Source organism: Pinus tabuliformis, chromosome 1_2 (assembly GCF_031772625.1).
Source record: "Pinus tabuliformis cultivar Carrire ecotype Pingquan chromosome 1_2, CPIR1, whole genome shotgun sequence".
Classification (NCBI taxonomy): Eukaryota; Viridiplantae; Streptophyta; class Pinopsida; order Pinales; family Pinaceae; genus Pinus; species Pinus tabuliformis.
In genome coordinates, this window is record NC_142298.1 from 541,765,133 (window position 1) to 541,787,447 (window position 22,315).

Sequence of the window (22,315 nt, forward strand, 5' to 3'; positions counted from 1 at the left end):
CCTTGCTCAGCACGACATACCGATATGCCGTCAAGTTCGAGCAAAGTTTAAATAGAAGAAGCGAGACTTTGGATCTATGAATCTGAAGCAAGGGAAAGGTGACCCCAAACCTCAGAACAAAGGACAAAGCCAAGGCGGGGTGGCCCAGGACAACCCGCCAAAGCCGCAAGCAAAGAACAACGCCGCAAAGCCGAAGAAACACGAGAAAGTGGTGTGAGTTCCATAAGCGTACTGTTGTTTTGTAGACTTCCGAAAGGCCTTTGACTCAGTCTTGAGGGAAGATCTTTTCCAGAGACTAAGAGAGATTGGCATCTCCTCGACTCCCCTGACAGCTATCATGCGCCTCTATGAGGCCATCCTTGGCCGTCTCCGCACAGTCGGAGGAATGTTGGATTTCATCCGAAGCACCATTGGAGTCAAGCAAGGATGCCCCCTTTCTTCTTCACCAGGTCCTGATTTCCATCCTCCTCTTTGCAGACGACTAGGAAACCGGATTCGTCCTAAACCCCCTGCGAATCCCGAATCCGGCGAATCCGACACGATTCGGTCTGGATTCGTGTCCAAATCACAGGACACGTCGTGTCCGAGGGCGTGTCGCGATTTTAGGACACGTGTCCGGTTTCCAGGACTCGCTAAGCCCAGCGCGGGTATGAAAAGGGCGTGTTTGCTCATTAATATTTTCATTTGGTAAGTGATTTGTGCTGTTGCAGCAAGGAGTAGAGCATTTTGGCAGCTTCATAATCAAGTCTAGGCCCTAGTATTGATATGCTATTCATGGTAATGTTAAATTCTTAAAGTAAAAGTGACATTCTCCTTAATCTTCATTTTCATCCTTTTACTTAAATTTTTAACATTACCATGAAATGACTCAGGATGTTTGAGAGTGGTTCTGGCCTCATTGGATTTCATATGGAGAAAGTAGAATTTTAGATTTCATTCAAAATCCCGCAGACTTATCAGTTTTTCAGGATTTTAGGATTGGGGGATTGCAATGTTTCCATTGAATTTTGTCATGTATTAGGGTATGGAACTCGTATTTAATCAAGAGCACCAAACCAAGAGCTTCTGAATATGTCGCTCCCGCTCCCGTTTTCGCTCCCGCTCCCCGCTTTCGCTCCCGCTCCCAAGTAACACTGTTCCTGATGATATGGGTCTGGACACCATTGTTGAGTTGGCATTGGCCAACATGGATCTCAATGATCCAGTGCTAGAGCCTGTTAGATTTGATGACTTAGAGGGGTCAGCCTCCATACCAGCAGATGCAAAGGCGACTATGGATACAGGGGAGGAGGAGGATGTAGAGGAGAGCAGTGGGGACCATGATGATGGGGACAATGATGCTGATTCTGATGCTGATTGATGCCTTGAGGCTTGTATACCTGTAGTTGTTTTATATTTTCTATTTCTATTTGCCATTGGCATTGCGCCAACACTACCTATGTAACACATTTTGATTTGATGACTTAATGAGAAAACTACAGTTGTCAGTGTGTTTATCTTACTATCTTGTAGTTGTAAGTTGTCTTTCAGTTATGAATTATGAATCATGATTTAAATTTTTAATAGATTTATCATTTATGTGACTAGTACCACTGACATTTATTTGAATTTTGTATGTACTGTGCATGCTAATAGCTATAGATGAAGATCTATGTTTGAAATCAATAAATTTGTATCATTAATTAAAATTTGTGTAAGAAATATGATAATATCTAATTTTTATATATATATATATATATATATATATATATATATATATATATATATATATATATATATTTATATATAAAATAATATATAACATGTCCTAACGTGTCCTGTTCTGGGGGGTCAGCGTGTCCCGAATCCGACACCACGAATCCCGAATCCTACGTGTCCCGAATCCCCGTGTCAGGTGACTTAGGCAGACGATATTGCCCTTATTGCCTCCTCCCAAGAAGGCCTTCAGAGACAGCTGGATGCTCTCGCAACTTTTTGTGACCGGAGACATCTAACTGTGAACTTGGGTAAAACCAAAGTGTTTATCTTCAATGGAGTCAAGAAAACCTCAAACTTCCACTTCCTATTTAAAGGAGAAGAGATCGATATTGTCAGCACCTATACATATTTGGGAGTTCAGTTTTCAGGGCCTCGCTTCAGCCTGCGGCCAGCCCTTCAGCCTCGGATCAACAAAGGGTATGGCTCCCTAGCCCTTTTGGAGAGGTAGTGTTTCCGACACCATTTTCAGGACATCTCGTCCAAAATGAGCATCATGAACACTTTGATTCGCCCCACAGTACTTTACGGCTTAGAGATTTGGGGTCCCTCTCTCCTAGAGTCAGATTGGGCTTCAGCGGAGCAGGTCCAGACCCTCCTTTTGCGCCGTTTCATTAGGTGCAAGTAGACAGTTCCTCAGCACATCATTCTAACAGAGTTCGAGGCTCAACCTTTCCGCCTAGAGGTGATATTCATGTTAGTGTCGCCCCTGCACAGGCTCCGAGGCTTGGCAGATGCGAGGATGGCTTGAGATAGATACCCATATTTGGCATATTGCTCCTCGGAGAACATCGCCTGTATGCAGACATGCCGATCTAAATGTTGGTACACCGGTGTGACAGAGCTTCTGGAGGCTTCAGGAATCTAGATTGACCATCTTCCTCCCTTTCAGTACTCTTTGAATGCTCCAGGACACCTCCTTCCTAATCAGCAAGAGCTGAATAAAATCATTAAGGAGGATATTTACAGACGATACGTTCAGACTACATGGACCAATCCTCCCAATGGGTTGTGTCCAAAAATGGCCTTCTACGCGGAGCATTGCCTGGAGATCAAGGATGGGCTCATCATCAGACCCTAGTACACATTCCAGCATTGGATGCATGCCCTTAGAATCCCCCTCAGGCAGCTCAGAGTTGGGTCTCACAGACTCCGGGTGGAGGCAGACCACCACATCGATAGGGCAGATTGGATTTGCCAGCTCTGCCACTTACAGGAGATAGAGACAGAGACACACTTCATCTTCCCATGCAGAAGATCACGGACTTCTTTAGGGCACTACCACAGCGTGGGGCGCCAAAAGAACCATTGACCGACCCATAGACACTGAGATCAGATCGGTGCGGTCCCGGGGAGGCCGACCCACCAGACTTTACTAGCGCTCCAGGATTGGATCCACCCCTGGGAGGCACCCTAGAACCTCCAGGCGACAGACTAGTATGCCCACAGGACAACAGACTTTGACAAGCTTCTCTTAGTTTTCTTCTCTCAGTCTCGAATGTTAGGAGTAGGAACTGGACAAGAGACTCCTTTTTTCTCCTTCTCCTTCTCTGCTTCATCACAGAGCTTTGTTCAGAAGCCGAGAGCTTCTAGCTTCTACATTTACATTTACTTAGATTATAGATGAATTTTCTGCTCTTTAAGTAGAAATGTTAAAGGGGATTTTTTGGTCCACCGGCTTGGCATGATGTAATCATTGTAACTGACAGTCCCATTGACTTATTATGGTCATTTGTTGGACATTAATAAAATTATCTTATCTTATCTTATCCACTCACAACACAAGTGAGTGTCGGGCCAAGCAGTCACTGGTGGCCGAGCTAAAGGCTTCAGAATCAGATGCATGTTCCGACTCTGAGTCAAGACTTGACAAGGGGAATGACAAAGGGAAGCAGATTATCGATGCAGAGCCCAATGCCACCGTTGCCACCACAAAGATCCAGAAGGAGCACCTCTTCCACTCCCAGATGTGGGTAAAGGGTTCCCCGTTACAATTCATTGTCAACAGCAGGAGCCAAAAGAACCTCATTTCGACAAAGGTTGTGAAGCGGTTGGGCTTACCGACCACAACACATCCACAACCGCACACCATCGGGTGGCTTCACCAAGGACGGGATCTTCGCGTGAGCTAGCAGTGTTGCCTTCCATACAACATCAAGCCCTTCACGGATGAGGTATTATGTGACGTTGCTCCCCTTGATGTTTGTGATGTATTATTAGGCCAACCATACTTATGGAAGCAACATGCTGTGTATGAGTCAAGGCCTCGTGCTGTTATTGTTGCTTTGGAAAATAAGTTGTACAGGATATTGGAGGTAGCACTGCCCACTGCCATCTTTGGTTACTGAAAAACAAGGCAGTAAGCTCATTTCCAAAATCGGGAAATTTGTTTTCCTGATGATACACCCTCAGGGAAAGAAGAAGACGATGGCCACGACCTCCAGATAGGGCCCCTCTGCATGACAACAACAGATGGACAAGGTCGTGGAAGAGTACGAGGACATCTTCACCTCCCCTGCAGGGGTGCCTCTGCACTGTCAGGTCAAGCACTCCATCGATTTGACCCCAGGTGCACCGCTACCCAATGGACCAATCTATCGACGCTCCGTTCTGGAGAACGACGAAATCAAGAGGTAGATTTAGGGGCTGCTGCAAAAGGGTCGCATCCGTCCGAGTTCATCACCCTGTGGGAACCCGATCGTGTTGGTACAGAAGAAGGATGGGACTTGGAGACTCTGTGTTGACTATCGAGCACTGAACAAGATCATTGTCTGGAATAGGTACCTGATCCCGCAGATTGATGACCTTCTGGACCAACTGAAGGGGGAAAAATATTTCAACAAGATTGACTTGAAATCAGGATATAGCCAGGTACAAATCGAACCCTCCGATGTGTGGAACACTGCCTTCAAAGTCAAGGAGCCTTTTCGAATGGTTGGTTATGCCTTTTGGGTTGACGAATGCTCCTGCAACCTGCATGAGGTTGATGGATGACATCTTGTGGCCATTCACCAACTCATTTATAGTGGTATACTTGGATGACATCCTGATCTTCAGCCAGAGTTTGGAAGATTACCTCCACCACATCCGACAAGTTCTCCAAACACTGCGACAACACAAGCTATGTGCCAATTTGGAGAAATGCACTTTTGGCATGACCCAAGTTCAGTATCTGGGATACGTTATTGATGAACGGGGGGTGCATGTGGATCCAGCGAAGATCCAAGTCATTCGGGATTGGCCAGCTCCAACCACTCTGACAGATCTCCGCAACTTTCTGGGTCTTGCCGATTTCTACCGCAGGTTCGTGTTGGGATTCTCTCGTATCACTTGGCCCTTGAGTCAAGTCACCAAGGGAGGAGTGAAAGCAAAATTCTTTTGGTCTGAATCTCAAAAGAAGGCATTCACAGAGTTGAAACATCGGCTCTGCTCTGCACCAGTGCTCACGTTACCAGACTTGCAACAGCCATTTGAGATCAAGACAAATGCCTCGGACTATGCTATTGGGGCAGTCTTTACCCAACAGGGGCATCTAGTGGCATATCACAGTGAGACACTTTCAGACATAGTGCGGAAGTATCCCACTTATGACAAAGAGATGTATTCCATTGTGCAGGCCTGCCGACAATGGAAGCATTACATTTTGGGGAAGGAAACAGTCATTCACACAGACCACCGGCCCCTACAATTCATACAGATGCAAGGGAAGTTGCAAAATTATCGCCATTAGAAGTGGTCGACATACCTGCAAGAGTTCCATTTGAATATCAAGTATAAGAAGGGCAACACTAATAATGTTGCAGATTGCCTCAACCGACCACCGATCATGGCGTCAACCATCGTGCTCAACTCTTGTGGGCATGAGACTTTTGATTGGCCACTTCTCTACAAAAGCAACCTAGAATTTGGCCACACATACCAGACGCTCTTGGAGGGTCAGCAAGTTCCAGATTTTCACCTCTAGGATTCCTTATGCCACCTGGGACACCTTTGTGTTCCTTCAATTGAGCGTGCCAAGATGATTTGGGAAGCACACTAAAGTCGGGCCGTTGGGCATTTCGGGGTCGAGAAAACGGTGGTAGTACTGCAGAAGTATTTCTATTGGTCGAATCTTTGATAGGATGTCGAGAAGTACATCAAATCCTGCACTGCTTGCACCATTGCCAAACCGACCATCAAGAAGCAAGGCCTCTATACTCCGCTACCTACCCCTTGTCGACCTTGGGAATCCATCTCCATGAATTACATGTCGGGGCTTCCTTCTACTAAGCATGGCTACGACTGTGTTTTTGTGGTCGTCAACAGATTCTCGAAGATGGCCATTATCGTTGCCTCCAAGAAAAATATCACAACAGAAGCCACTGCTAAACTTTTCTTTGAACGAGTGTGGGTACACTTTGGGATCCCACAGTCTATCATCTCAGATCGGGATAGCAGGTTCCTCAGTACATTTTGGTCCAGTCTCTGGTCGATGCTGGACACCAAGCTCACTAAGTCCACAACTTTCCATCCCCAAACTGATGGCTAGACAAAGGTCATCAACAGGATGATTGTACACATTCTGCGCATGTACAACTCAAAGCATCCATGCACATGGGATGAGAGCCTCCCCTATGTCCAACACAGCTATAACCAGGCTCTCTACAGCTCGACTGGCCACAACCCTTTTCAGGTGGCCTTGGGATTCCAGTCACTATGTCCCATTGATGTGGCCATGCCATTTGTAGCTACTCAGGCAGATTCGGCGCAGTCCCCACACAGGCCCCTCATCCTCTGCGCAGTCCCCAGCTGCCTCTGCGTAGCTCCTATTGCTTTTGCATAGCTCTAGTTGCCTTTGCGTCAACCTCTCCGTTGACTGCCCTGACCCTTTGGAACTATCCCTGCCTCTCAGCTATGTACTCACTTCCCCTCATTGCAACAAACCACTAGTTCAAATTTTCTCAGCAAGCCCTGCTCCAGAAAATTGAACTGACTGATCAATCTTGGTGTGTCTCCAACTGACCCTCAAGCCTCCTCTTATACTTTTCCTGTTGAGTCTTCAACGACTGAGATTAAGTCTCTAATCAACAGCTAAGATTAGATTTGGCTTGATCTATGTCATTTAGAACATTCCCACCCAGTTTTATATTAAATTATTAATACCCATTAATATTTTAATTTTCCTAAGTTTAGACTTATTAGGAACCCCATTAAAAATATTAATTATTTTAATATCTCTCAATCGGGTGGAATTTCCTCAAACCATTTCTGGGTCTTGGAGATCTTATGTGCCTTAGCCTCTCCACCAATTTTCATGACTAGAGCACATCCAATGCTACCACAAATCAACACTCTGCTCTACGTCTTCTACTCTTGCACTCCCGATTGATGTTGCTACCCCCTCTCTCCTCCTCACCTACAACTCTCCCTCTGAATCGATTTCCTCTTGCCGAACTTTGACTAGTGAGAAAATCTGTTTTACGCGGGTCACTGAGTATCTTCCTGCTGCGTTTTCCAATTGCCCATCGAAGTCCTTATAATCCTCCAGTTAAGAAACAACAGCCCAAATTAGATTCTAATCAATGGCTCAAATCATTTGGATTCAATCTCCATCTTCTTCTAGAAGTTTTACCCACAGTTTAGATTAATAATACCCTTTAATTATTTTAATTCCCTAAGTTTAGACTTAGGACTTCGTAAAAAATAATTAATTATTTTTATAAAACTGTCTCCAGGTGGAATTTCCCAAAACGATTTCTGGGTATTGTGGAATATATGTGTCTAAGCCTCCCTGCAAATTTTGAGACTTAGAGCACATCCGATGCTACCAAAATCCAACAAAGGATTGGTTGGGTTTCCCCCCTTGTAGGGTTTTTCCCTGGCATTAGCCTAAATCTCTGTGTTCATTGTCTTGGCTTGTCTTCTTGTGCATTGTTGATGATGTTCAATCTTCAATTACTGTCAATAAGAAAATGATAAGTGATTGCTACTGAAATTTATTTCGATTGCTATTGGAATCTGAAGTGGAATTGTTATTGGGCTAATAAGTTATTGAAGTAATTGTTGCAAGCATAGAACATACCATAAAAATTAACAGTCAAGTTACAGTATAAAAGGTTTCTATTACTCACTAAATAGATACCTAATTAGACTTTTTTAATGCTAAATGACATCTGTTAATCCTATTTTAATATTTGCCCATTTTGAATAAAAATTGTTATTTCTAATTTGATTTGGATTTGAGTTAAATTATAGTGTCAATAAGTTTTCATTGATGGATTGTTGTTAATAGCTATTTTTAAAATTAATTGATTGATGCCATACATCCTAAATGATTAGGATAGGATTTCTACTTGTAAAAGCTCAATCTAACAGTGTGTCGTAATCAATAATTATGTAATAAGCAGTGTCTTTCTTAATGAATTGGATTTCGACATTGAAATGCTTTCATGGAACTTAATCCATCCATTCTTCAAGAAAGAAGAAAAAAATTGTTTCTTCCTGGTGTAAACAACAGTGCAAGTGGTTACGCTGTCACAAATGGTTTCATATAGCTAAGATTGTAATGCATGAATATGGATTTAAAGATAATGATAAGTGTTGGAAAATATATATGGTCAAATGGTTTCATATAGCTAAGACTGTAATGCATGAATATGGATTTAAAGATAATGATAAGTGCTAGGAAATATATATGGCGAAATGGTTATGAACCTCTTTTTAAACACCTTGCAACAAAGCTAAATAAGCATATAGATAGAAAAAGAGATTTTAGCATGTAACTCAATTTGGTCATATTCTAGGGGTAATTGGTGATTCATCTCTCCCACTGGGCACCTTGAATTAGGGGATAAAACCTAAAGTATGCCAATCAACACACCATCCATGTGGCCAAAACTCACATTTTCAATACCACTAGATGTTCTCCTTTTTTGATACAATCTAACTCACATCTAATTTTGTAATCTGTGGCAACTCTTGTGGCTCCATTACCTTGTCATATCTATCATAAGTTATATCTATATATAAAGTAGTGTTTTAAAACCTGGCTGGTTTGAATCGGACTCGGCCTGATCGACTGAGCCAGACCCCTGCCCGGGCCAGCTCGGTAGAAAAATCGGTTCGAAGGTCGGTCCATTACCAAGCCGGACATCGACTCGGCGAGTTCGGTAATGGACCGACCGGCTCGACCGAGCTTGTCGTAACCAAGCCGAGTTGAACCGTAGTGGAAAAGGGCGGTAAAGTCGAACTTGAAAGCTATTTTTTTTTTGAAAGCAAAGTCGGACTTGAAAGCTCGTCTACCTCATCGTGCAATTGTTGCTAGTGCTACTACTTCTACAGTTGCAGAGGAGCCATGGGTTTCCTCTTCTAACTCCAATTCAGAGTCTGAGCCAAATGATGTTGCCTTTTTTAGCAATAGTGACTAGTGATGCTTTGTTGTAGAGGCCATTTAGAGCTTCCTTGGTTTTGTGTTTTTATTTTGATCTCTATATATTACATGTATGTGATTCATAGTAATAGTGACATTCTCCTTAATCTTCATTTTCATCCTTTTACTTAAATTTTTAACATTACCATGAAATGACTCAGGATGTTTGAGAGTGGTTCCGACCTCATTGGATTTCATATGGAGAAAGTAGAATTTTAGATTTCATTCAAAATCCAACAGACTTATCAATTTTTCAAGATTTCAGGATTGGGGGGATTGCAATGTTTCCATTGGATTTTGTCATGTATTAGGGTATGGAACTCATATTTAATCAAGAGTACCAATCCCTCTATGTACCTTGATGTTAGTGACATTGGTTGTCGAACTCCTCTATCATGACCCTCCTAAAAATATGCGCATCACTCAAACAAAATCTTGACTTGACATGCTATGCTTTTTCTATCTTATGTTAATTTTAGAGGGTGATATTAATAACAAAGATCCTGATTTTCCAACAAGACTAAAAAATTAGACATTTCTCATGGTGGCAAGAGGCCCAAGCATTAGCAATAAATAATAGATTTACTTGTCTTTTCTAGTTTCTAGTAATTTTTATAACTATTGACTCTTTCATATTTATTATGATATTTTTTGTAAACAGTATATGACAATTTAAGTTTGAAATTTGAAGTTGGCAATTATAACTCATTAGTAATGAATTATGAATATGATGCTTCATGAAAGTTGAAAGTTGTTTCATTTCATTTCATTTTATAGCATTTCATTTCATGTTAGATATTATTTGTTGTAATGGTTACACTTAGCCTACAAGTACAACTTTGGTGATCAATGATGATAAATGTTATATATCGAATTTTGAAAGCTTGAAACTTTAAGATTGATGAATCATGAGACTCAATATGTTGTATGTTACTATGTTACTAACTTGTGGATGTGGTTGATGAAGATTATAAATTTTAGATGATTGTTGTTATATGGTTCAATCTATGTTTTTTATATCTAATTCATCATTCTACATGCTTTTGTTGACATATATGCATCAAAATATAAAAAAGTATAAAAAAATGCTCCCGGAATCGCTCCCAAACCGGGAGCTTCTGAAAATGTCGCTCCTATTCCCATGTAACCTTGTATTGGACAGTGCATTGGGTGCCATTTTGATATAATAGATATATTAATGAACATACTTTGATCATATGTTGTCTTCTCTCTATATTCTAATGCTTTGAGTTTGGAAACATGAATGAAAATCTTTAAAAATATGTTTTTCATAAAAAAATAAATATTTAATGTATTTTTTACAAAGACTGAGTCATTGAAATCAACTAGGTGAGTCGATACCGAGTCGGAGTCGACCCTCGGCCGGTTCCGAATCTGAGTTGGAGTTTTAAACTATGATATAAAGTGTGATGATATGTGAAATTGCCTCAAAGGCCTAATATGGCCTCAAAGACCCAGTGCTAACTAAAAGCTATTGTGGTTAGTTCCGTAAGGCAGAGTCATTGTCGTTTATGATCACTAATTCTAGGGCCAAAACTAAGGATCACATGGACAATATATTCTATGTATGAATATTTAAGATGGATAAAATTTGAATACCCCAGTAGGATAGCTCTGGCAGTGAGGTGACAGTGACACTATAAAGTGTAATGATATGTGAAATTGACTCAAAAGCCTAATATGGCCTCAAAGACCCAGTGCTAACTTAAAGCTATCGTGGTTAGTTCCATAAGGCAGAGTCATTGTCGTTTGTGATCACTAATTCTAGGACCAGAACTAAGGATCACGTTGACAATATATTCTATGTATGAATATTTAAGATGGATAAAATTTGAATACCCCAGTAGGATAGCTCTGGCAGTGAGGTGATAGTGACACTATAAAGTGTGATGATATGTGAAATTGCCTCAAAAGCCTAATATGGCCTCAAAGACCTAGTGCTAACTTAAAGCTATCGTGGTTAGCTCCATAAGGCAGAGTCATTGTCGTTTATGATCACTAATTCTAGGGCCTGAACTAAGGATCACGTGGACAATATATTCTATGCATGAATATTTAAGATGGATAAAATTTGAATACCCCAGTAGGATAGCTCTGGCAGGGTGGTGATAGTGACACCTCTCTCTTGTAGTAAATTCTGACAAGATGTCTAAAAAGGAGAAAGGTGTTCAAATGCCATCTCTCTGTAGAGATGCCATATATGAATTATTGTTCATGTTAATGCACACATCTATTCATGGTCCATACATCATGCTTCTGTTTTCATATGCAATTGATATAGCCATTCAAACTTATGGGTTGAAAACCTCGGTGATTTCAGGAAGTCTATGGAAACTGGGTGTTATATTATTGAACTATTGAGAGAAATACTTCTGATGAAATGATGTGACAAGAAGCCAACATTTTTATTATATCTAGTGGTGAACTGTTCTTGCCTTGGGTCAGCCTAATTCTGGACATAATTGTCTTTTCTCTCATGCGAATGTTGGTTGTCTTTCAGCACATTAGTGCATAATGCCAACTTTGTTCTTACAGTAGTGCTCCTATTTGGTGGCATAAGATAAATATACTGATTATTATGTTTAGAATGTTTATAATGTAATGAACTATTCTGCATGCAAAAATATAGATTGGATGTGATTCCATGGCCATAGTAGGTTATTTCATTTTTTGTCTCATTATCAGTAATTTTTATATTAAACTACTTTGGTATTAATACTTGCAGGAAAAGTAGCATTTGTAAAATTTCTGAATTAAGGGTATGGATTGCAGCTGCAGCTGTAGTAAGTGGAAATTGGAGATTTGACAGGGCCCTTAATTCATGTTTGGATAATGTTCTTTCCTTGGATGGGAGTCGCTTACAAAAGGAGTTGGCAACTATGTATGAAATTCAATAAACTTCATTGTTTAGTCCATGTGAGATCTCTATATTATACTGTCATTTTGTAATGATTTGCAAAATTGGATGATAAGTTAATATTGAATATTCATTACAGTTTGCTGACCAAGCATAGCCACAATCCTTGGAGAATGCAACTTGTGAATAAACATTACTATCTAGAGAAAGTATATGATGAGTCAAATTTGGAAGTACCACTGTCAAGGTGGCGTCACAGAAATCTGTCAGGTGATGCTTGGTCTTTTCATCGAGCCAAAGATGTAAGAGAGGGTGTGGCCATGTCAGAAAAATTGCGAGGTGCTACCAATCCTGTTGCTTCAGTATGTGTTTCTTGTGAGCTAGGATTATTTCTATAATATGTTGTTTAAAAACTGGTATTTGAAGAGTTGCCCCTGCACTTGTTTGTGTGGATAGCTGAAATTTAAAGAGGTATTGAAGGATGCAGAATTTAAGCAGAAGTATTTGAACCAGAGTGTGCTAATGTGTTTTATTGTCTTCAGGGCAGTCATGTGGAAGATATTCTTGTAGACCCTCTAGAGTTTATCTTTGGCCATCCGAAAAGAACTGAAAATGCTAATCTGGACATGCGGGATATCCAACAGAGAAAGCACAGCCGTAGGCATAGAAGGGCAGATCGTAGACAGAAGATATCAACTGCAGCTATGACAACAAACAGCAAATATGCTGATTGATTGCCTAAAAGTTGTAATGGAGAATCTGGTTCTCTCCTTTCCATATGTTTTCAACCTATGTGTGGTTTCAAAAATTTGGGGTCTAGAGGATTTTTTATTTTTATTGGAAAGTGCACAAAAGTATCATATTGGCTTCTAGAAGATTTGGTTTATAAACCTGGAAACATCTCAAGGGTGTACAAATTATATACATGTGGTTTGAGATTTTGCTCTCTAGGAGATTTGAAACTTAAACATATGAAAAGAACTCCAGGGCAGACAAGCTATCTTCTGGAATGCTTGTGGAATTAGAATGGTTTGTAGTTGCTCCAACGTTTACTTTTTGATCTATTGTTAAGTACTAGCAAATTTTTTCTCTCTTCCTAATTCATAAACTGCCATGGATATTCCACTGGACAGTTTGTCACAACAGATCCGATAAAATTATACTTAAAAATCTGAAATCTGTACTATGCTGATTATTTTTTGTTAGACTTCTGGATTTATTAAGTTACAATTTCATGCATGCAATATGTAAAATGCGGAAAATAGAGAACAACTGAAAATTTCAAAATACAATCACTCACAACCATAAGAACACAAGATATACGCAGGGATGTTGAGAAATCCTTAGGAAAGCTTAGTTAGGGCTTATTTAAATTTGATTTCTCTTATCTTGACAACTTCTTGTGATTTATTATTACTTCTTCCTCTTTATTATCATGTATTTGTCATCAAAACAATTGCCAAAACTATGAAGATCACAAAGACAACAAGAGAACACAAGGCGTAGGCAATCACCCAGGGCAAAACCCCTCTTCTAGGGGAAAACCCAAAAAATCTTCTTCTCTTCTTTAGAATCAAATAAAATGAGACAACCTTGACCTTTTGACCAAGACACAAACTTCCTCCATTCCACCAAGTCAGCCTTCCATGTTGGTCAAATTTGTCATTGATGTCAATAAGATGCCATCCTAGGTAGCTTGCTCTAGATAACATCCTATGTCCAAACCCTAGAAGAAAAATCCTATCCCTAAGTGCAAATCCTAAATCAATATGCACATAACCCTAACTCTAATTATTGAATAACCCTAATCCTAAATGCATATGCATATAACCTGAACTCTAATTATTGAATAACCCTAATCCTAAATGCATATGAATAAACCCTACCCTAGTTTCCCTAACTGCTATTGAAACAAACCCTAATGAAGCTAGCCCTAAATAATTTTCCAAATATAAACAAGCTCATCCTAAAATCCTTATCCACATCATAGAGCTCTATTATAAAGTCTGTAATACCCCAAGTACACACACATAAGTCCACATCCTAAAACTTTATTATCCTAAAGCACTATGCACATAAATCCCTACATATACTATTCTATTTCTAAGAGCGAAAATAATATTGAACATGTCATGGTCAACCCCAATTCTAAACACAGAGATATGACGGTTCGGATTGATATGTCCAGTATAAGTAAACAATTCAATACCTCTATTTGGAAAAGTATTCGGTGAACGTGAAGGTTAAGAAATATACGGTGAAGTGAAAAAAAAAGTGTAGCTCGCTAATAGTTATCTGCGGGCAAGTGAAGAAGATTGCGTTGAAGTTTCTTGTCTCTTTCGTTTTTTTATTCTCGAAATTTGTTTTATGTATTCCGCGCTCACATAATCATGAGAGATTGGGACGCTGCAAAAATATCTTCATAATTGTCGTTGGTGTTCATGACATGAAATGAAGGACGCAGTAGACAAATTTTTGACATCTTTGAACCAGTGAAAACCAGTTACACTCCAGAACTGTGCGGCCCTATTGTCGCATATCTTTGAACCTATGGAAAGTGATTACACCAGAACTGTGCAGATCTATAGCATATATATTGAACCTGTGGTGAGTGTTCACACTCCATAATTGAGGAAACATTTCAGAAATCTCGGACCTGGGGAATCATTTCAAAAGTTTTGGACCTGTGGAACCATTCCAGAAGGCTCAAATTTGTAGAAAGAATTTCAGAAAACTCATACTTGTGGCTAACACTCAGTGCAGGCTTGTGGCTAGTAAACCTTGGATTTGTAGCCAGCGAAAATTTGGACCTGAAGCCTGCAAAAAGTTTAGAAATTTTGGAACTATAGTTCATCATCACTACGCCCTCATTACAAAAGTAAAGTAGTAGACCTTGACCAGAACGTATAACAGATTTCGGATCCTTGTCCAATCTACTACAGACGCCACGTTATTACATAACACAGGTCTTGACATCTTTGAAAACAAAGGAACAGGTTGAAGATAGTGTTTTGGTGTTGCCATAGCTCAAAAATCTTGAAAGACATTGAAGCGGACATCTTGAAGATTGTATTGAGAATATATTGAAGCAGCTATTAAGTGTCCTTTGAAGGCAGTCCTAGAGGCTGGTGTAGACATTCCTGAAGCAGAATACTTGAAAACTTTACTGAAGCATACATCATTGGAGATATTCTTGGAAGCATTGAAGAATTGTTGAAGACTAGTAAAAGCTGATATTGGAGATAATTTTGGAAAATTGATGCTTTGTTGTAGCCCTCATGAAGTAATCTTGAAGAAAATTGTTTGAGTCTCATGAAGAAGCTATGGAGACACCTTTTGTAGATGCTAAAGTTGTCATTGATGAACGACGGTTTATTAGAGATTAGTCGAGGAAACTGTTGAAGATTATCAAGGCTTGTTGTAGAAGATATTGGAAGCCTTGAAGAACCATTTGTACCTATATTGAAGAATTGAAGGAGAGGGTTGGTTCCGTAGACGATTGGAGTCTTCAAGAAAATCAGGTTGGAGCTTGTGCCAGTGGAGAGGGTTGGATCCCTAGAGGTTGGAGCCTCATAAAGACAAGGTTGGGGCCCTAGAGGTTAGAACCTCATAAAGACCAAGTTGGAGCTTGGCACCATACAGGTTGGAGCCTAGTTTATTGAAGATTGGTGTCTTCATCTAGGGTTGGAGCCCTAAACTTTATTGTACTTGATTTGTTATAAAAAAGTGATTGGAGTTCTCATTATTTCTGATTGATAAAATTATTTATTATATATTGTTCATTTTGTGTTTTGTGTTTTGTCTATAAGTGATCTAAACAAGTAAAGTAACAATTGTAAAAGAAAGATTAATTCACCCCCCTCCCAGTGTTTCCAACAATTGGTATCAGAGTCGGTACTTTCAATCTTAGCCTTATAGCTGGAAGGTAGATCCTTAGAACAAAAATGGCAAAGTCAAGGAAGAAGGCTTGTAAACCCTACGAAGGTGTCACCTCCTCAGTGGATAATCAAATTGGGAAAGCTTCATTGTTTAATGGAAACCTTGGAATATGGAAGGCAAGAATGAAGAATTTCTTAATGGCTCAAGGTTTTGAAGTTTCAGAATTAGTGGTTATTGGAAGCACAATGGAGGAAGAAGAATCCAAGGAACATAATGCAATAGCAATAAAAGCAATCTTGAGTGGGCTACCAAATCCTATAAAGGTCAAAGTGGAGAAATGTTCATCAACAAAAGAGCTTTGGGAAAAGCTTCAAGATCTTCACTCTAAAGGATTATTAGTCATAACCTCTGATCCAAAAGATGATGACAAAGAGCATCAAGATGAACCAAAGAAGAAAAATGAAAGCAAAAATGAAGGGACCAGTTGTATAAAGGAATATGATGATGAATAAATTCTTGAAGTAGAGGTTGAAATAGATTTTAAGGCAAAACTTGTATGTGCCCTAGAAGAGATAAGCAGTTTAAAAAAGGAAAATGAAGAGCTCAAGAAGCAAGTGCAAGATGGTGACCGTGAGTTTGACAAGATAATGAAGGAAGTTGACCTTTTCAAGCTTCAAGTACAAGAAGGAGATCAGGAGCTCACAAAGCTAAAGGAGGAATTGCATCAAAACAAGAAAAGGCATCATGAAGAAGTCATATCCATAACAAATCAGTTGGATAAAGCAAAAAAGGGGGAAGACATTTTGTCAAGCCATCTTAAACAAAGACACAAGGACTTGAACAAACTTGAAGCAAAAATTGGCCAATACAAGGAAGAGGTCTCCTCCCTTAAATATCAGTTAGAAGAAACAAAGAAACAAGCACAAGGAGTTGAAAAGGTGATGGAAGTTTTGGCCCTCCTAGAAGGACAAGTAGGTGAAGCAGAAAAGGAAAGAAATTCCATGGCACATCAACTTGAAGAAAAAGATAAGGAAATCTTCAAATTAAAATCAGATGCCACCCCTCTCAAGGCCCAAACATGTGAAGCAACAAGAATGAAAAAAGAAATGAACAATCATTTAGCAAAGAAGGATGATTCAAGAATCCAAGAAGATGAAAGAAGAAATTGATATCCTAAGGAAATAAGTTAATCAATTGAGCATGAGTCTAAAGAGTTCTTAAACCCTAGATGACATCCTAAGCCATCAAAGATCCCCCCTAGATAAATCTGGTCTTGGTTATGCAGGTGAACCCTCAAGCAAAAATTATGCAGACCCAAATGCATCAAACAAGGATGTGGAGAAGCTTTGAACAAATGTTGATGCTCCCAGTTCCAGCAAAAGCAAGGAAATTAATCAAGTTAACCTTAAAAGAAACCCTACTTCAAGAAGGTGTGCAGAAGGTGTCAAGAATGCAAGAGGCAATGGATATCATCAAAGGATCTCAAGTTCATCAAGGAAATCTCCATCCTCCAGGTACCAAACTGTATTTTTTGGTTATTCCTATTCTTGTACAAATTTTGGGCACATGGCAAAGGATTGTAGGGCATACAACAAGGACAAATATTATGGTCCTCATCAGTCTCCCAGAAGCAATTTTGCAGGAAGAAATTATGCCTCATTTATGTACAAAATTGAATGCTACAAATTTCATAATATCGGTCATATGGCTCATGATTGTAACTTGAATTGGGCTCTTAAACAAGCTAAAAACATAACAACCAAACATGAAAAGAAGGTTAAACAAGTTTGAATAAGGAAGCAAGTTGAACCACAAGGAAATCACGTGGAATGTGTCTTGAATACTCAAAACATTAATTCATGTTGTTGATTTAATCTGCACATCTTTGGTAGTTATGATATTTCAAGCTTTGATGATGAGATTCTGCTAAAGACCGTGCATATTGTTAGGGGAAGCTTGTGACAATTTGACTATTATTACAAGATGTTCCTTGACAACCATTAGGAAACCCTTGATGTGTCACACATGGACAATCATGCTATGAGACACAGATATATCTCTTGATGGATCATCTCTCATAAATTTTTGAAGAAAATCTTTTTGGACAAATTGGTCTCTCTTGCATAAAGACATCATCTACTTCATTCCTTTCCATGCATGCAAAGCTTAGGGAGTGCAAGTCCATTGAAGAATATGATCCTTTGCCCCCATTACACATTCGATGGACCATTATTGAAGATGCCTTCCACTTGATCACAAAGTAGTAATTATTCTTGGGTTCCATAAGCAATAAGGAGATCAAGAGGAGTTTTTGCAAGCAAAGGGAGTTGGTTGATGCAAACTATGGACATCTCTCTTGTGACACATTGTCAAAAGAAGGAAAGCATGATGACAAGGGAGTTGCATGAAAATGACAAAAAAGGAGCAAGTCTGGCAAGCATGATAGGGGGAACAACATGACAAGAAGAAGCATGATAGAGGGAGAACATTTGCCATTGATGTGAAAAGGGAGAGAATGTCGAAAGGGCGAGAATATTTCCATCAATGAAAAAGGGGGAGATTGTTGGTCAAAGTCGTCATTGATGTCAATAAGATGCCATCCTAGGTAGCTTGCTCTAGATAAGATCTTATGTCCAAACCCTATGAGAAAAATTCTATCCCTAAGTGCAAATCCTATATGCATATGCATATAACCCTAACTCTAATTATTGAATAACCCTAACACTAAATGCATATGAATAAACCCTACCCTAGTTTCCCTAACTACTATTGAAACAAACCCTAATGAAGTTAGCCTAAATACTTGGCCAAATATAAACAATCTCATCCTAAAATCTGTTTCCACATCATAGAGCTTTATTATAAGACTCTATTATAAAGTCTCTAATACCCCAAGTACACACACATAAGTCCACATCCTAAAACTTTATTATCCTAAAGCACTATTTCTAAAATCCCTACATATACTATTTTATTTCTAAGAGCGAAAATAATATTGAACATGTCATGGTCGACCCCAACTCTAAACACAGAGATATGACGGTTCAGGTTGATATGACCATATAAGTAAACAATTCGATACCTCTATTTCGAAAAGTATTTGGTGAACATGAAGGTTAAGAAATATATGGTGAAGTGAAAAATAGAAAATAATTTTTTTGTAGCTAGCTAATAGTTATCTACAGACAAGTGAAGAAGATTGCGTTGAAGTTTCTTGTCTCTTTCGTTTTTTTATTCTCGAAATTTGTTTTATGTATTCCGCGCTCACATAATCATGAGAGATTGGGACGCTGCAAAATATGTTCATAATTGTCGTTGGTGTTCATGACATGAAATGAAGGACGCAGTAGACAAATTTTTGACATCTTTGAACCAGTGAAAACCAGTTACACTCCAGAACTGTGCGGCCCTATTGTCGCATATCTTTGAACCTATGGAAAGTGATTACACTAGAACTGTGCAGATCTGTAGCATATATATTGAACCTGTGGTGAGTGTTCACACTCCATAATTGAGGAAACATTTCAGAAATCTCAGACCTGGGGAATCATTTCAAAAGTTTTGGACTTGTGGAACCATTCCAGAAGGCTCAAATTTGTAGAAAGAATTTCAGAAAACTCATACTTGTGGCTAACACTCAGTGCAGGCTTGTGGCTAGTAAACCTTGGATTTGTAGCTGTTAAATTATGGTATGTTCTATGCTTAGAGCAGTTTACTTATTTTTCTTATTATGATCCACAGATTAGCAATCACATGTACATTAAGTAAAGTGCAAATAGAACATTTAAACGATCAACAGAAAACAAGCCAAGACAAGAGACATAAAATGTGGCGGCTAGCCAGGGACAAACCCCAATATGGGAAAACCCTTTGATCAAATCTTCTTTTATCTTCAATAATTCAGCAGAGAGAAACAGTACAAAAATCTGATTTATATCAGCAGTAGCAAACCCTAGATCAACAAAGTCAAACTTGGTCAAACGAGTTGAAATTGACCTCTAATATGCTTGGTCAATTTCCAGTCAACTTGCCCTTGAACAGGTTGAAGAAGCAGCCCTAGAACAGCCCCAAAAGTTTAGTTGATTTGCAGATTTCTGAAGTCAACTAGCAGCCCTAAACTAGGGCAGTCAATATTGGTCAAACCGGAGGTCAGATCACCTCGATTTCTGTGCCAAAATTTGCGGCCTGCCAAGGAGGATCAACGACACCAAATTCGCAGTCAAGGAGTCCACGCTGGTCAACGTTGGTCAAAGTTCCTTTCTGCACCTTCAAATCCTAGAAATCTGCGTTCTTTTTCCACACGTGTGAGAGAGGGAGTCTTTCTGCACAAGAGAGAGAAAGAGACCCTTTTCTGCACAGGAGAGAGAGAGAGAGATGATGAGAAGTGAAGTGACCAAATGAGGAGGAGACATCCTGTATTTATATGCAAACGTTGATGATGAATAGATGTGTCTTTTGGGCTTTTGAGCCTACATAAGTTGCTGGCCGACTTTTACAATTTGTCCATAATCAAAATAAATTCATATCTCCATAAATACTTATCGGAATCGAATGATCTTTAGATCAATCCTACACCTCTCGACGCGAGGAATCTAGGAATAATATTATCAGCCATGAATAAGGTGACCCACATGGAGTTTGGCCCTAGTTGCCAATTTTAACACTCCCTCTCAACTAGGGAGAACTCCATCTGCAATTCGTAAGACCGTCGCTACTATTCATCCATCAAATGCACTGCCTTGTACAACTTGACCCCTGCTCTGCTCTGCTCTGTTCTGCTTTGCTTTGTTCTACTTTGCTCTGTTCTGCTTTTTTTTGCTCTGCTCTGCTCGAACTATGAAGAAGAAGAAGTGATCGAGGATGTATCATACCATCCTGCACCGACCGGAAGTCAGTCTCAGAGTGTACCACTCTCACTGGTCCCAGACCAGTATCATTGATCCTAGATCAATGGAGGTCATCTTAGCATAGGGAGTACGGTAGATACAACGATGCGTCCATCGATAGAACTACTATCGTCCCTATCTTCATTTCCCTACTCATTGATCAGATGAGAGGTACTTCCCATGAGTCCCAGACTGCATGGGTAGGATGCCTCGACAAGAGAATTAATCATCCTGTCCACAGGAGAACGAATCATCCTGTCCAGTTGATGCCACAGAGAACTAATCATCCTGGCCTACAGGGGAACGAATCATCATGTTCCACAGTCGCCATGGAGAACTAATCATCCTGGCCCACAAGAGAACTAATCATCCTGTTCCATAGTTGCCACGGGGTGTCACAGGGGAAGGTTGAACCTTTTACCCTGTACAAAGTGCACCAACAGGGGATGGTGAGTCACCCTGTGGTCATATGTCACTCCAAGAAGTACCCCGCGCCCCCTGAGCTCCCAGAGCGCAGTACATCCTACTTGACCCTTATCAGAGGGTCTTTGAACAACACCAAGCCGTTCTTGGAAAGTCAGGAATTTGACCTTTCCTAGGGGATTTCTTAGAATGTCGGCGACTTGTTCATCTGTACCGATATGTTGGAGCCTTATTGCTCCTTGCTGCACCATATCTCGAATATAGTGGTACCTGATATCGATATGCTTGGAGCAATCATGAAATACGAGATTTTCTGATAGACGAATCTTGCTTTGGTTGTCACATAGAATCACGGTGGTATCCAATGTAAATCCAAACAGCTCACTGAAGAGCTTTTGCAACCAGACTACCTCATAGGAGGCCATACTAGCAACAATGTATTCTGCCTCGGCGGTGCTCAAAGCCACCGACTTCTGCTTCCTGCTCATCTAGGATATCGAGGCAGATCCCAAAGAGAAACAACATCCGGAGGTGCTCTTTTGGTCCTCCACATTGCCTGCCCAATCAGCATCAGTATACCCAAGTAGTCTCACATTTTCGGCAGTGTATCTTAATCCATGAGTGATTGTGCCACGAAGATATCTCAGCAGATTCTTGGCACCAATCCAATGTGAGTGGCGAGGTTCAACCATATGTTGACTCAAAGTGTTGACTGCAAAGCATATATCTGGACGGGAGTCCACCAAGAACATTAATGCTCCGACGCGCTGTCGATACTCGGTAGCATTTCGTAAAACAGGTCCGGCAGCACTACCACTTCTTAAAGCTAAGCTCCATCTGGGTAGTTACGGGCTTGTAGTCTACCATGCCGAATCTTTCCAATATCTTCACCACATACTTTCCTTGAGATAGGAAAATCTCCCCTGGTTTCTGCCAAACTTAGAGTCCTAGGAAATAGTGCATGAGTCCTAGGTCTTTCATCTCGAATTCAGAAGCCAGCTCCCTCTTACATTTGTGAATGAGAGGGTCTACACCTGTTAGAAAGAGGTCGTCAACATAAAGCACCAGTATGAGAGGCTTGTCATC

At 40.1% G+C, this 22,315-nt stretch overlaps 1 protein-coding gene across 4 annotated transcripts in view; it reads left to right on the forward strand.

Annotated features, from left to right (window-relative positions):
• LOC149206732 (uncharacterized) overlaps nucleotides 1–13,184 on the forward strand; it is a 249,231-nt gene extending 236,047 nt beyond the window's left edge. For 2 of the 4 annotated variants that reach the window (XM_089395547.1, XM_089395548.1), the window contains 3 exons: nucleotides 11,957–12,065; nucleotides 12,181–12,403; nucleotides 12,584–13,184. In XM_089395547.1, coding sequence (XP_089251673.1) covers nucleotides 11,957–12,065; nucleotides 12,181–12,403; nucleotides 12,584–12,775 — 524 coding nt within the window. In that variant the 3' untranslated portion in view covers nucleotides 12,776–13,184. The remainder of the gene's footprint in view (nucleotides 1–11,956; nucleotides 12,066–12,180; nucleotides 12,404–12,583) is intronic. The other 2 variants (XM_089395550.1, XM_089395549.1) reach the window with 2 other exon arrangements.
• Nucleotides 13,185–22,315: the final 9,131 nt, after the last annotated feature.